This window comes from Narcine bancroftii, chromosome 5 (assembly GCF_036971445.1).
Source record: "Narcine bancroftii isolate sNarBan1 chromosome 5, sNarBan1.hap1, whole genome shotgun sequence".
NCBI classification, from domain to species: Eukaryota; Metazoa; Chordata; class Chondrichthyes; order Torpediniformes; family Narcinidae; genus Narcine; species Narcine bancroftii.
The window spans coordinates 20,544,738-20,558,548 of NC_091473.1; the positions used below are offsets into that span (position 1 = coordinate 20,544,738).

Genomic DNA, 13,811 nt, shown 5'->3' on the forward strand with positions numbered 1-13,811 from the left:
TTGCAGCTTTGCACTTTTTCCTGAACCTTTCAGTGGTCTGCTGGGTCACTTCATCCATACCCTGATTTACCTGCAGTAAGTTTTCAACATCCTTGCGAACAAACTAGGAAGGTGATTCCCTTTACACGTTTTCTTCTGTGTTGGTGTTTCCTTCTGCCTTTATAGCCTCTGATGGAATTGTTTACAGCGACAATTATTTGTTCTCATTTGCTCTATAAAGTCTTGCTTGGAGTGCCAAATCTACAGATGAGGGCTCTCAGAATTGAGCCAAAACCTACCTGGGCACTGGGAAGACTAATTGGAGGTCTCAGAGCAGTACAACCAAGATTCTTTTAAAAGTTTATTAAAACCAAGTAAACATTACAAATAAAATAATATAAATGCAAGCACTACAAATAATATAACATAATCTTACAACAAACTACAAAAGATTATTTGTTATAAAACTCTACAAAATATCGTGCACTAATATGACCTTTGTGTTCCAACAAGCTTGCATGGATTTAATTTATTAACTGTAAAATTCAACTCGCACGGACCTCATTCTAACTTTCACAGGACACAGCTTATTCCAGTGATCACTTGAAGAAGCTTGTTTCCTTTCTCTCAAGTGATCGACCCTATTTGCCATTCCCTTGCAAGTTGCCCGAGTTTGCCCGTCACACCCATGATAATCTGAATTATTCGCACACCACTCTTTTTGATGCTACCATAGAATGTAATTATCTGGATTTAATTTATCCTTGTCAGAGCACAGCTTTGGGATGTTGAAGAGCCCTTTTGCTTTCCAGTAGCTTCAAAAGTTCCTGTTCTAGTGACCTGTTGGAGTAAGCAGCTAATTAAATTGTGCCTTTGGGTTAGTCAGGTTTGATTCTGCATCAATAACATTGCAGATTCTTCAACCAAAATGGTTTCTTTATAAGTCTCTTTTGTTTAAAAAAAAGATACTCTGTTATTTTTGATATCCTGCAATGAGAAGTCTGGTAAAATTTCTGTGAAATGAACAATTGTCTTTACTGCACACCTGCACTATTTTTCTTGCTATTCCTGCTACAAATCTGGCCTCCCTGGTACATGGATGTCACGTGTGCCAACACACTTCAAAAATGTTTAATTGGTTGTAGAATGTCTTGGGTCTTCCTGAGGTTGTGAATGAAGAAATATAAATGCAAAAATATTTATTCAATTGTGTCGCTGTTTATTCATCTTAATTTACAATGTTAACTTCTACCTGTCATGGTAATATTGCCCAATTTAAAAAAAAAACTATCTGAACCCATTTAAGAAAATCCAATACTTTTCTGACACATGTTAATTTGCTTATCCCAATTGTTTCTCCTCCATTAAAACTAATATTGTCTTTGCTACATCCTATATAATTGACACTTATTATACATTCTTCATGTTTAGTTATACACAACTCCTACCATTTTAGAATCTTTTCTATTTCTTAACTTCATTTGAAAATTTCCATTATTCACATATCTAAATTACAACCTTTTCATTGGAACGTTGCGTCCTCGCTTCAATAATTTTCCTGTTCCTGTAGACTCTCTTTATCTGGTCTATGTGGACTTAGCACCAATGATGTGCTCTGTAGTAGTGGGTATTTCTTGTGTATAATGCTGAGGGCTGTTTTCAATGTGGACAAGATATGGCAACAGCTGTGTCTGTCAATTAGTTCAAACAATTTTTGGTGTACTTTCACTGCTGGCTCATTCTATTCCCCAATGTTAATTATCCTGCTGCTCAGGTCATACAATCTTTCTAGCAAATGGCAAGATTTATTTTTGACATGCCAGTCCACAAACCACCAAATGTGATCAACTATTAACACAGCAGAGTGGCCTACTTAAGCAATTGTTAATATTAATGCTCGATGTGTTGGAAATGCTTCAGAAAAAGTTTACAAGACCTATAATGAGCAGATGTCTTAGGGAAAAGTTACATGCAAGGCTTGTCTCTGGAATATAAAGGGGAGAAAGAGTATTTGGTTGCAACAAGTTGGCTTCTGGATGGGATGGGAAAATCTAGAAGGTCACTTACTAAAATGTTTGCCCATTTATAGGAATGAGACTTTTATTTTCTCCCTGAGGGTCACAAGTCTGGCACTCTTTTCCTCAAATGATTTCGGAAGCAGAGCCTGAGAAATGCTTTAAAGGTAGAAATAAATTCTCAATGAAAAGCAACAATTGGTAAATAGGAATTCAATCAGGTTTGAGAAAGTGTCGTCCATAGGTTGATGCATCTTTTTTTTAATTTGTGCTAGATTTATCACCATAGAATAATACCAGTAAACATCATTTGCATGAATAGAAAATTAATCCAAATGGTTTTATTTCTGGTGCTAATACATTCTTTAACATTAACACATCATTTGTCCCAATTAACAAGTGACCATCAAAAAAAAAATATTTGGATGAAAGAGTAGTCCACAATATTGGCACATAAGCAGCAAGATTATTGTCAATACTTGTTACAAACAAACTGTAGAAAATGAACATGCTTTCATAGTCCTTTTTATCACATAGCTCCATAGGGGACATAACAAGACATGAACTGTTGACTAAACAGGGAATTCCAAGACCAATTAAATAAGTGTGACTGCATTCAGGAAGCAACAATGAAACAGAAGCAACAAAGATGCAACCACGTAAAACTTCACAAACTATATCATGTTTTTTTTCTCTTTGTCAAAAACTGCAGTCTGGAAGTACACTCAAAGACTTAATAGGCCCTGTGAGATCTTACTTGTTCATTGCAGTTTGCCCACAAGAAAAGATATACAGCTCTCAGCTCTGACTGATGCGCCAGGTCACGCAAATAACAATACAACAGTGCCAATGGCTTGAAAGTCCAATGGTTGTTTGAAGGAATTGTTTCTCAAGGAGCTTATCAAACACTTGGGTCTTCCGTGTTCAATCTCTGAGGTAAAGCCTGGCTTTCAGGCCCCTCCACCAATAGCGTACGTGGAGGCCTGTGCCAGATGAATGACCAGATGCCTGAAGATCCTGACCTTCACTTCAGGACAAAGCAGTTAAATGACAAGGTCATTGTAGCTCACATATTTCTTTTTGGCTGCTGGGCCTGCAAAAAAAGCAAGGGGATAAAAGTTAGTGCTAGGAAATTTATCAGTGATACTGATAAATCCTCTTTGAAGCTTCACAGATGAAGAAATCAGTAACAAGAGTTTACCATTCTTAAAAACTTAACTTTGTCAGAAATTGAATGCCTGAAGAGGCACTGAAATTTCAAGTACAAAATTCTTGATCAAATTTCACTGTGGGCTTGGAGTTCATTTTAAGTTTTGTGCCAGGGAATTGTGTTAAAGTTCAATAATTTTGGCAAGGAATTAAAGTAGTTTTGGAGAAATTATATAATTTTATACTACCATTAGATCCAACGATTTTCTTGTTGGGAAATTTATATTCGTTAAGGGGAATGGGATTGGATAAAATTCAAATTGCTTTTGTACGTTTGGTGTTATCAGTAGCGCATAAATGTGTTGCTAGTACTTGGAAAGATGATAATGAGATTAATATAGCACGTTGGCATAATGAATCGAAAGTATGTGTTGTTATGGAAAAAATGACATATAATCTACATGATAATTATTCTTTCTTTGTTAGTAAGTGGTCTCTGTATTTGAAATATATGCATTTAGATATACTTTGAAATGTTATTAACATTTACAATATTTTTTTAATATATATATAATTTTTTTGCTCCTCTTAAGGGAGTTGGCTGTAGGGGTGGGAGGGAGGGATGGGTGTTAATGTAAAATTTTCTCTGATTACTTCTATACTGTGTTATGTTCTTGTTACCTTTTAAATAAAGTTTGCAAAAGTTTTGTGCCAGACATGTTCTGAATAGAGACATATCTAATGCTTCATTACTAATTACAGAAATCTACTCCAAATCTTAAGAATTTTGTGGCAAAGAAAAGTACATTTACTGCACAGCACAGACAACGAGACTGCTCATTTATTCAGGTGAAGACTTGATCACAGACAAATCCATTCTGATTCAAAGACTGATGTCTGACATGTGTCTTAAATCCTCTACCTCCAAAAGGCTGCGCATTTCCATCTCGTAAGCATTGCTGATTTTTTTAAAAATTCTATAAACCTTTAACTGTGCACCTCCTGCTCCTTAAAGATTTTCAAGTTCTCTTTGACAGCCTTGCCTCAGTAAAAAAAATGAATGCAGAATATTCTTTTACATTGAAGGAATTAAATAATAATAAAGTCTTCATTGGTTTGTTTCCTATCTCCAATCCGTGTGCCTTTCAGCAAGAATCAATGGGCAGCAATTCAGGTCTGGAATATTTAACAAATCAAATTCTCACTTTCCCACAATAACCCACAAAAAGGTGACATACTAAAAATAGAAACATGATGTATGCATAGCAAATAATACAAAGATATATTTTTTGATTAATTGTCAGTTTATTTCCTGAACACAACTCATGCATACCCTTGTTCTTTGATTAGTCTTTCAGACAGAGGCAAGTCAAGGAATGAGGGAGACCTGACAGACTGCTGCATTTATTTTAATGAAAGAAGCCTGACTTCTAACGTGGATCAAGATAGGGTAAGGTAAGTACATGAAATATGACAGCCATAAGAGATTCACAACTGAGTGGCAGGACTGGCAACTCAATGTTCCAGGTTAAGGACACCACAACCAAGATGGTAGTGGAAGCAAGAGAGGGAAGGGAGTTGTGTTTTTGATTAAGAAGAACATCACAGCAGTACTTGGATATTCTTGAGGGTTTTTCCAGTGACACTATATGGGTGGAGTTTGGAAATAAGTAAGGGATGGTAGGTTCAAAGGGGTTGTACTATGAGCCTCAGAACGTCAGCAGAAATTAAAGGAGCAAATATGTAGGGAGATCACAGACAGCTGTAGGAATAATAAGGTTGTAATACTGGATTACTTCAATCCTTCATGCCGACTGGGATTCTCCATTGTGCAAAGGGCTTTGATGGGTAGAATTTATTAAATGGGTTCAGGAAAAGTTTTCTCAAAAAATATGTACATAGACCCTGAATTATTTCTTTTGGGGAATTTGGCTGTTACAAAAGTTAACTTCTCCAGAAGTTAATCTAAATTTTATTAAAATTGTGTTGTCAATAGCCAGGAAATATATAGCAGATACATGGATATCCGATTCCCTACTTCATATTGATCGTTGGAACATGGAAGTGCAAAGTTGTATTCCCCTTGAGAAGATTACTTATAGTCTTAGGAATAGATATAGTTGTTAGTCGAAATTTGACAACCTGATTTGGATTACTTAAATGCCCAGATTGTACAATTTATTTTGATATTTGTCAATTAGTATACCCATTATTAGAAATTTAATACTTTTTAAATGATTTGACTGAGATCTTGTTCCTGTTGTTTGTTCTTTTTTATTTTTTTTATCTCCCTCTATTCCCTCCTGTCTTTTCTTTTCAATCTGGGGAGGGGGCGCTGGGAGAAGAGGGACTCTCCTTTTTTTTCCGGTCCTTATGAATTATTTTTTTCCAATGTACTATTGTTATTATATTATTTGAGCCCTGTAATCTGAATTTTCTTAAATAAATTCTTAAAAAAAGATTTGTACATAGATGGCCCAACTTAAGAGGGTACAATACTGGACCACCTCTGCAGGAACTAGCAGGACACTTGAACATTGTGAGAAGTTGGGAAAGAAATTCAAAGATCATTGTACCTTTGTTGGCCATGGGTGAGGTGCCGAAAGACTGGAGGGTGGCTAAGGATGTGTCGTTATTTAAGAAGTCTACAAGGAAAAGCATGGGAACTACAGGCCAGTGAACTTGACATGAGTGAAGGCAAGGTTATTGGAATGTATACTGAGAGCAGGATCTATCAGCATTTATCAAAGACTGATTAGGGATTGTTGACATTGGCTTTGTACCTGGGAAATTTCACCTCACAAATTTGATTGAGGTCTTTAGAAGTGGAGTCCAAGCAAAGTTGAGAGTAAGACAGTTCATGTTGTGTACATGGATTTTCACAAGGCCTTTGACAAGTTCAAGTGGATTGTCACATGAAGCCAGATGGGATGATAGGAGTTGCTTTGCAAGCATACCAATTAGCCATCTCATGCATAATACAACATTTAAGAAACAGTATAGAGTTATAGAGAGATCAGGGTTCTATATGTTAGGCTGGTAAGGATGGTTAGATCACATGGAGCTAGCCAATTGGATACAAAATTGACTTGATAGTAGAAGACAGAGTTAGAGGGTTGCGGTGAGGGCTCGTTATTCAAAGTGGAAGCTTGTGACAAATGCCAAAAAGATTCTCTTGTCAAATTTACTTGTTTCACTCCACAGGGATGGGTGCTGGATCCACAGTTGTTCACCATTTATGTTAATAATATGGACAATTATGTAAGTGGCATTGTTAGTAAGTTATGGATGACATCAAAATTGACAGTATTAGTGGGTGAGGAGGGGGGAAAAGGGGAGAAAATGACACTGTGTATATTCAAGAGGGAAATGTTTGTGTGTATTTTGGTCACTATGGTTCATAGTGTGAAAAGTTAAAAAAAATTAAAAATTGAGGACATTGAGAAAGGTTACAATAGGAGTTTGATCAACTCACCCAATGGGCCAAGTAAAGTCTGATGGAGTTTAATTCAGATACTGGTGAGGTGCTGTATTTTGATAAGTCAAACCAAGAGATACACAGTTATGCATGTGATGGCCCAGGGAGTTTTCTAGAAGAGATACCAGAGGTACGGATGCATTGAAGTAGCAACATAGATGGTGAAAATACTTGCCTTCATTGGTCAGGGCTAGAAAAGCAAATATAGATAAGATGGAGGGATTCACAGGTCAGACCCTTTAACAAGTTAAAGCTGTGTGGAGGGGGGGGAATAGCAAGTATATTAAAAGAAGGTAAAGGTCAAGTGGTAAAAGGATTTTGGGCTCATGGGAGAAGTGGAGTGGGGGAGAGAGGTAGATGAGGAGGGTGTTAGGTGAAGGGCAAGGACAGGAATGGGCTGGGAAATGCTAAAGGTCAGACAGAAATAGTGAAACCAGATCCAGATGGAGGGGATGACAAGAAATTGGAAAATTAATTGTTGTCGAGTCCCTGGCTGAATGTGATAGTAGTTATTTTGTGTTTGCAATATTGTGCAGAACAAGGTACAAAATTACAAATCTGTAAATACAAGATTTAAAATGCAAATAACTAGTGCAACAAAAAAGAGAAAATGTGTGGTAGTGATCATAGGTTCATTGTCTGTTCAGAAACTTGATGGTGGATGGAAAGTTGTTTTTTGTAACATTGTGTGTGTGTCTTCAGACTCCGATGCCTCCTCCTAATGGTAGCAGTAAGAAAAGAGCATGGCCTAGGTGGTGAGAGACCTTTTTTTTTAAATTTTTCACACTGTGAACCATATCAATCAAAATACATACAAACATTTCCCTCTTAAATATACACAGTGGCATTTTCTCCCCTCCCCCCCACCTTCCCTTCCCACCCTCCTCCAAACCCATTAAATGTTCAACATATACAATACAATAAAACCATTAAACAGTGTCATCTACTTATACACACTGGATCAAGTCATTTTGTCTTCTTATCATTTTAGGGGGTGGAGGTCCGCGGTAGGCCCTCTCTGTTGTGTTCCATGTACGGTTCCCAATTTTGTTCAAATAAGGTGACTTTATTTTTTAAATTGTATGTTATTTTTTCCAATGGAATACATTTATTCATTTCTATGTACCATTGCTGTACTCTCAGGCTTTCTTATTTCCAAGTTGACATTACACATTTTTTTGCTACAGCTAAGGATATCATAAATCTTTTTTGCACTTCATCCAGTTTGAGGCCTAATTCTTCTTATATTACTTAGAAGAAAGATCTCTGGATTTTTTGGTATGTTGCTTTTTGTGATTTTTTTTAATACCTGATTTAGATCTTCCCAAAACTTATTCGCATGCCCAAATTGCATTTACTGTCATTCCTATTACTTTCTTACAGCGAAAACATCTATCTGATAATGTTGAATCCCATTTATTTAACTTTTGGGGCGTGATACATAACCTGTGTAACCAATTATACTGTATCATGAGTAACCTCGTGTTTATTATATTCTTCACAGTTCCAGAGCATAAGTTTTCCCATATTTCATTTTTTATCTTTGTTTAAATCTTTTTCCCACTTTTGTTTGGGTATATAGCTTATTTCATCATTTTCTTTCTCTTGCAGCTTGGTATACATGTTCATTATAAATCTTTTTATTATCATTGTTTCTGTAATCATATATTCAAACCTCCTTCCCAATTTGTCCTTTAAGTAGGCTTTCAGTTGATAGTATGCAAACATTGTACCATGAGTTATTCCATATTTGTACTTCGTTTGTTCAAATGTTAATAAATTATTTCCCAAAAAACAATTTTCTATTCTTTTAATTCCCTTTCTCTCCCATTTTCGAAAGGAAAGGTTATCTATTGTAAAAGGGATTAGTTTATTTTGCGTCAATAATAATTTTTGTAGTTGGTAATTTGTTTTTTTCCTTTCTAAGTGATTCTTCTTCCATATATTGAGTAAATGTTGCAGTACTGGTGTACTTTTATATTGCACCAGCTTTTCATCCCACTTATAAAGTATATGTTCTGGTACCTTCTCCCCTATTTTATCTAGCTCTAGCTTAGTCCAATCTGGTTTTTCCCTTGTCTGATAAATATCTTAATTGTGCTGCACTATAATCATTTTTAAAGTTTGGTAACTGCAAACCACCTTGTTTGTACCACTCTGTTAATTAATCTAACGCTATCCTCTGTTTCTCCCTTTCCATAAGAATTACTTGATTATTTTCTTTAGTTCATTGAAGAATTTCTCTCTTAAGGGAATTAGTAATGACTGAAATAGGTATTGTATCCTTGGGAAGACATTCATTTTAATGCAATTTACCCTCCCTATCAATGTTAGTGGCAATTCTTTCTAATGTTCTAAGTCTTCCTGGAATTTCTTCATTAATGGCTGATAATTTAATTTGTATAGGTGGTTTAAATTATTATCTAATCTAATACCTAGGTATCAGATTGCTTGTGTTTGTCATTTAAATGGTGATTCTTTTTTAAACTCTGCGTAATCCGCATTATTCATTGGCATTGCTTCATTTTTACTTGTGTTGATCTTGTACCCTGATATTTCTGGTTCTGTTAAGTATACTATGATGTCATCTGCAAATAAACTGATTTTATGCTCCTCCTTTATTTTTATTCCTTTTATTTTATTTTGTGTTCTTATCAATTCTGCCAATGGTTCTATTGCTAAAGAGAACAGTGAGGGAGATAGTGGACATCCTGCCTAGTTGACCTACTTAATTTAAATTGGTTCGATACATATCCATTTACTGTCACCTTCGCCAAATTTCCATTATATAATGCTTTAATCCAATTAATATATTTTTCTGGTAGGTTGAACCTCTGTAATACTTTGAATAAATAATTCCATTCTACCCCATCAAAGGATTTTTCTGTGTCTAAAGCAACAGCCACTGTTCGTATCTTATTTCCTTGAACAGCATGAATTAAATTAATAAATTTGCAGACATTATCCCCTGTTCATCTTAATAAATCCAGTTTGATCTTGTTTTACTATTTTTGATACACAGTCGGCCAATCTGTTTGATAATAATTTTGCTATTACCTTATAATCTGAATTAAGTAGAGTCTATATGATGTTGTTGTTAGTGGATCCTTCCCCATCTTTGGTATTACTGTAATTATTGCTGACTTGTGTGAATCTGGCAAGTTTTGTGTTTCTTCTATCTGATTCATTACTTCCAGGAGGGGAGAATTAATAAGTCTTTAAATGTTTTATAGAATTCTATTGGAAATCCATCCTCTCCAGGCATTTTTGTTTGGCAGCTTTTTTAATATATCCTGTACTTCCTCTATTTCAAATGGTTTTATCAGGTTGTTTTGCTCCTCCTCTTGCAATTTCGGCAGTTCAGTTTTAGCTAAAAACTCTTCTATTTTGTCTTCTTTCCCTTCGTTCACATTTTGGTATAATTGTTCATAAAATTCCTTAAAGTTTTCATTAATCTCCATTGGATTATATGTAATTTGTTTGTCCTTTTTCCTTGATGCCAATACAGTTTTTAGCTTGTTCTGTTTTAAGTTTCCAGGCTAATATTTTGTGTGTTTTTTCTCCTAGTTTATAATACTTTTGCTTTATTTTCATTATGTTCTTCTCCACCTTATACGTTTGTAATGTTTCGTATTATTTTTGTCCGCCAATTCTTTTCTTTTTGTTGTATCTTCCCTTGTTGCTAGTTCTTTTTCTATACTTACTATCTCCCTTTCCAACTGTTCTATTTCCTGATTGTAGTCCTTTTTCATCTTAGTTACATAACTTATTATCTGCCCTCTAATGAAGGCTTTCATTGCATCCCATAATATAAATTGTCTTTCACTGATTCTGTATTTATTTCAAAGTACATTTTAATTTAGTTTTCAATAAATTCTCTAAAATCCTGTCTTTTAAGTAGCATGGAGTTTAATCCCCATCTATATGTTCTTGGTGGGATGTCCTCCAGTTCTATTGCTAATAACAGGCGTGAGTGATCAGATAGCAATCTAGCTTTATATTCCGTTTTCCTAACTCTCCCTTGAATATGGGCTGACATCAAAAACATATCAATCCTCGAGTATGTTTTATTCCTACTTGAATAATATGAGTATTCCTTCTCCCTTGGGTGCTGCCTCCTCCATATATCCATAAGTTTCATTTCCTGCATTGATTTAACCATAAATTTGGCCACTTTATTCTTTTTGCTAGTCTTTTGTCCAGTTTTATCCAACTTTGGGTCCAACTTAAGGTTAAAATCCCCTCCTATCAATATTTTCCCCTGCATATCTACAATCTTCAAAAAAAACTTGCATAAATGTTTGATCCTCTTCATTCAGTGCATAATATATATTGATCAAATTCTGAATATATCTGACACTTTATCATTACATACCTCCCTGCTGGATCTATTATTTCCTCCTCTATTTTGATTGGTACATTTTTATTGATTAATATAGCTACTCCTCTGGCTTTTGAATTATATGATGCTGCCACTACGTGCCCTACCCAGTCTCTCCTTAATTTCTTGTGTTCCACTTCAGTTAGATGCATTTCCTGCACAAATGCTATGTCTATTTTTTTCTTTTTTCAGGAAATTTAATAGCCTTTTTCATTTAATTTGGTTATGTATTCCATTAATATTTATAGTCATATAGTTCAACATGGCCATCTCATATTCTGTTTATACCTCATTTCTGCTTCCTCACCACCACCTTCCCCATTTTCATCTCTCTGTTTTCCCTTTTTGAACTCAATGTATGAGAACACTTTTAAAACATAAAATACTTCAACAACTCCCACATCTAAAATTCCTTTAACCCCAAATGTCCCCCCCCCCCCCCTCTGAGATGCCCTTTGTTCCTTGCCGGGCAACCACAACTCCCCTTTCCATTTGGATTGCGAACCCGCTCATAAACGTCAACTGATTTTGCAGTAACTGTTATTCTCTCCCACCCAACCTCCTCCAGAAAAGCCTTTTTGAGACACTGCCTCTTAAAGATGTTGATGGAGTGATGGCACTGGCCAAGTTTACCACCCTCTGTAGCCTGTCCTGTGGATTGACACCTCTATACTAGACAGTGATACAACCATTGATTTTAGCCTCATCTTATCAGTGGGAAAGGGAAGAGGAATTAATGTGGCCTGTAGCTCCCATGTACAAGAGCCCACAACAAAAGCACCAAATGTTGTAATTAGATTGGAGGAGGTGCATGTGAAACTGTGCCTCACTTGAAAGTTTATGTCCTTGCGGATGGGGAATGGAGTGTTATAACAGTTACACATCACATAGTTGCAACAAGAAGTGCTTTGTGGGAAAGGGGTAGGTGGAAGGAAGTAGCTACTGCAAAAATTGGTGGGAAGGACAAGATGTGGCTGGTGGTTAGATCATGTTGTCTGCAGAAGCTAATGGCGTGAAAAGAGAGGACCAAGGGACTTTATCCTTTTGTCAGAGGAGAGGTGGAGTGAGAGAGCACAAGTATGTGAAATAGGGAAGATGTGGCTGAAGGTTTATAGAATACCAAGTTGGGGAGAAGAGATAAACCATTTTTAGCCCTTTCACACTTGCATCCCACTAAATAGGCCATTTGTTTGGCTTTTCTCACTTGCAAAGAGCCATCCCCTGGGTTAGGACTGTTCTACCTTCTACTGGTAATGTCATGACTCATCGAGTGATGGTGAACCTGCCCCAAATCCTGATCAATGTATCATGATCTTATATTTTAACAAAGTTAATCATGCCTAATTATAACATTATTGATTTTTACGTGCAGCGCAGTATGAGCCCTTCAGTTCCTGCTGTTGTTGTGCTAACCTGTATAAACTTTTATAAGGGACTGTGGGAAAGTGCTAACAATAAATAGCAATAGCGGACAATTTTTAAACAGGGTGGGAAAGTTGGTAGCACTTTAGTGCACAATTTACATAGTGTGGGGAGAAAGCAATAGCAGACCTTCCCTCCCACAATTCCATGTGGCAGAGAAAGGGCTGTCTGCACAGTTGCATGTGTGTAGCATTAATGGAAGGGTTTTTCTGCCACACTGCATTCCAGGAAGTGAGGTCCACCATTGCTTTTTACAACGGTCTTTATAAATTGTGCGTTATAGCACAACCAATTTCCCCACACTGTTTATACCTTTATTTTAATCTTTTCATGATCCTGCATTCATGCAAAAACTTGGGTTATTTCAATTTCACACTTGTCTGATTACAACGCTGGCATCTGCAGATGTTAGGAATTGTACTAGGTGTCAAGGCTGACAATTCCTGGAGTGAGATGACATCATCTGATGCCAGTGTTGAGCAAATTTTGCTTTCACACTTGGCACTTTATAGGATAATCGGCAGTTAATTCCTGAGATCACTTGCAAGTGTGAAAGGGGGTTTTCTTGAAGAAATAAGTAATTTCTGGTGTCCTGGAGTGAAAGGCTCCATCCCAGGAACAGATGTGGCAGAGATGACAAAACAGGCATGGCCAACCTTTTAATTTAGACCCATGAGTCAGTGCTGCCCAATTAATCTACACCTACTCATGGGCCGAAATGACCTGTTACCAGGCAATATGATTAAATTAAAAATTAAAAGGTTGGCCACCCCTGGTGTAAGAGACCAGGATGAGTAGTCCAAGTTGCTGTGAGAGTTGGTGGATAATTTGTTTCCAGAGATAGAGACAGATGTCCAGAAAAGGGAGAAAGGTGATGGAAATGGTCAAAGTGAATTTGCAAGCACGGTGGACAGTAATGAAATTGTTGAGCACCAATGTAGTAATTAATATAACAGAGAAAGATACAAAGTGGCATCAGAGTAGGTCTGGAAAAGGAACTCAACTTGAAGCTTACAAAAAGGCAAGAATAGCTGGGGCCCATGTTTGTGCCCATGGCTACACCCTCAATTTGGAGAAAATGGGCAGAGTCAAATGAAAACAGCACATGGATAACCCGAAAGGGAAATGAGCCTGGCCAGGTGGTTGGTTGGTGTTTCAGTCAGAAAGCATTTTGAGATATTTGTAAATAAGGGTAAGTCTGGACCTTGTAGGTCAAAGTTCCTAACTTGTCTGTTCCAGCATGGAGGTAGCACAGGAAAAATACACAAGAGAACCTTGAATGATGTCAGAGGTGGTGAACTTTAATTTAGAAAGGGCTCTTGAGGAATATAAAGATGGCAGGAAAAAGCTCAAGCAGGGCTATAGAAAGGACACTGAAATTCTCTTG

General features: G+C 36.5%; 1 protein-coding gene across 1 annotated transcript in view; it reads right to left on the bottom strand.

Annotated features, from left to right (window-relative positions):
- Positions 1-387: 387 nt before the first annotated feature.
- The window catches only part of LOC138763184 (metabotropic glutamate receptor 7-like), a 583,408-nt gene continuing 569,984 nt past the window's right edge, over positions 388-13,811 (bottom strand). Inside the window, exon 9 of the mRNA XM_069936932.1 lies at positions 388-3,087. Within this exon, the coding sequence (XP_069793033.1) occupies positions 3,038-3,087 (50 nt within the window). The 3' untranslated portion in view covers positions 388-3,037. The remainder of the gene's footprint in view (positions 3,088-13,811) is intronic.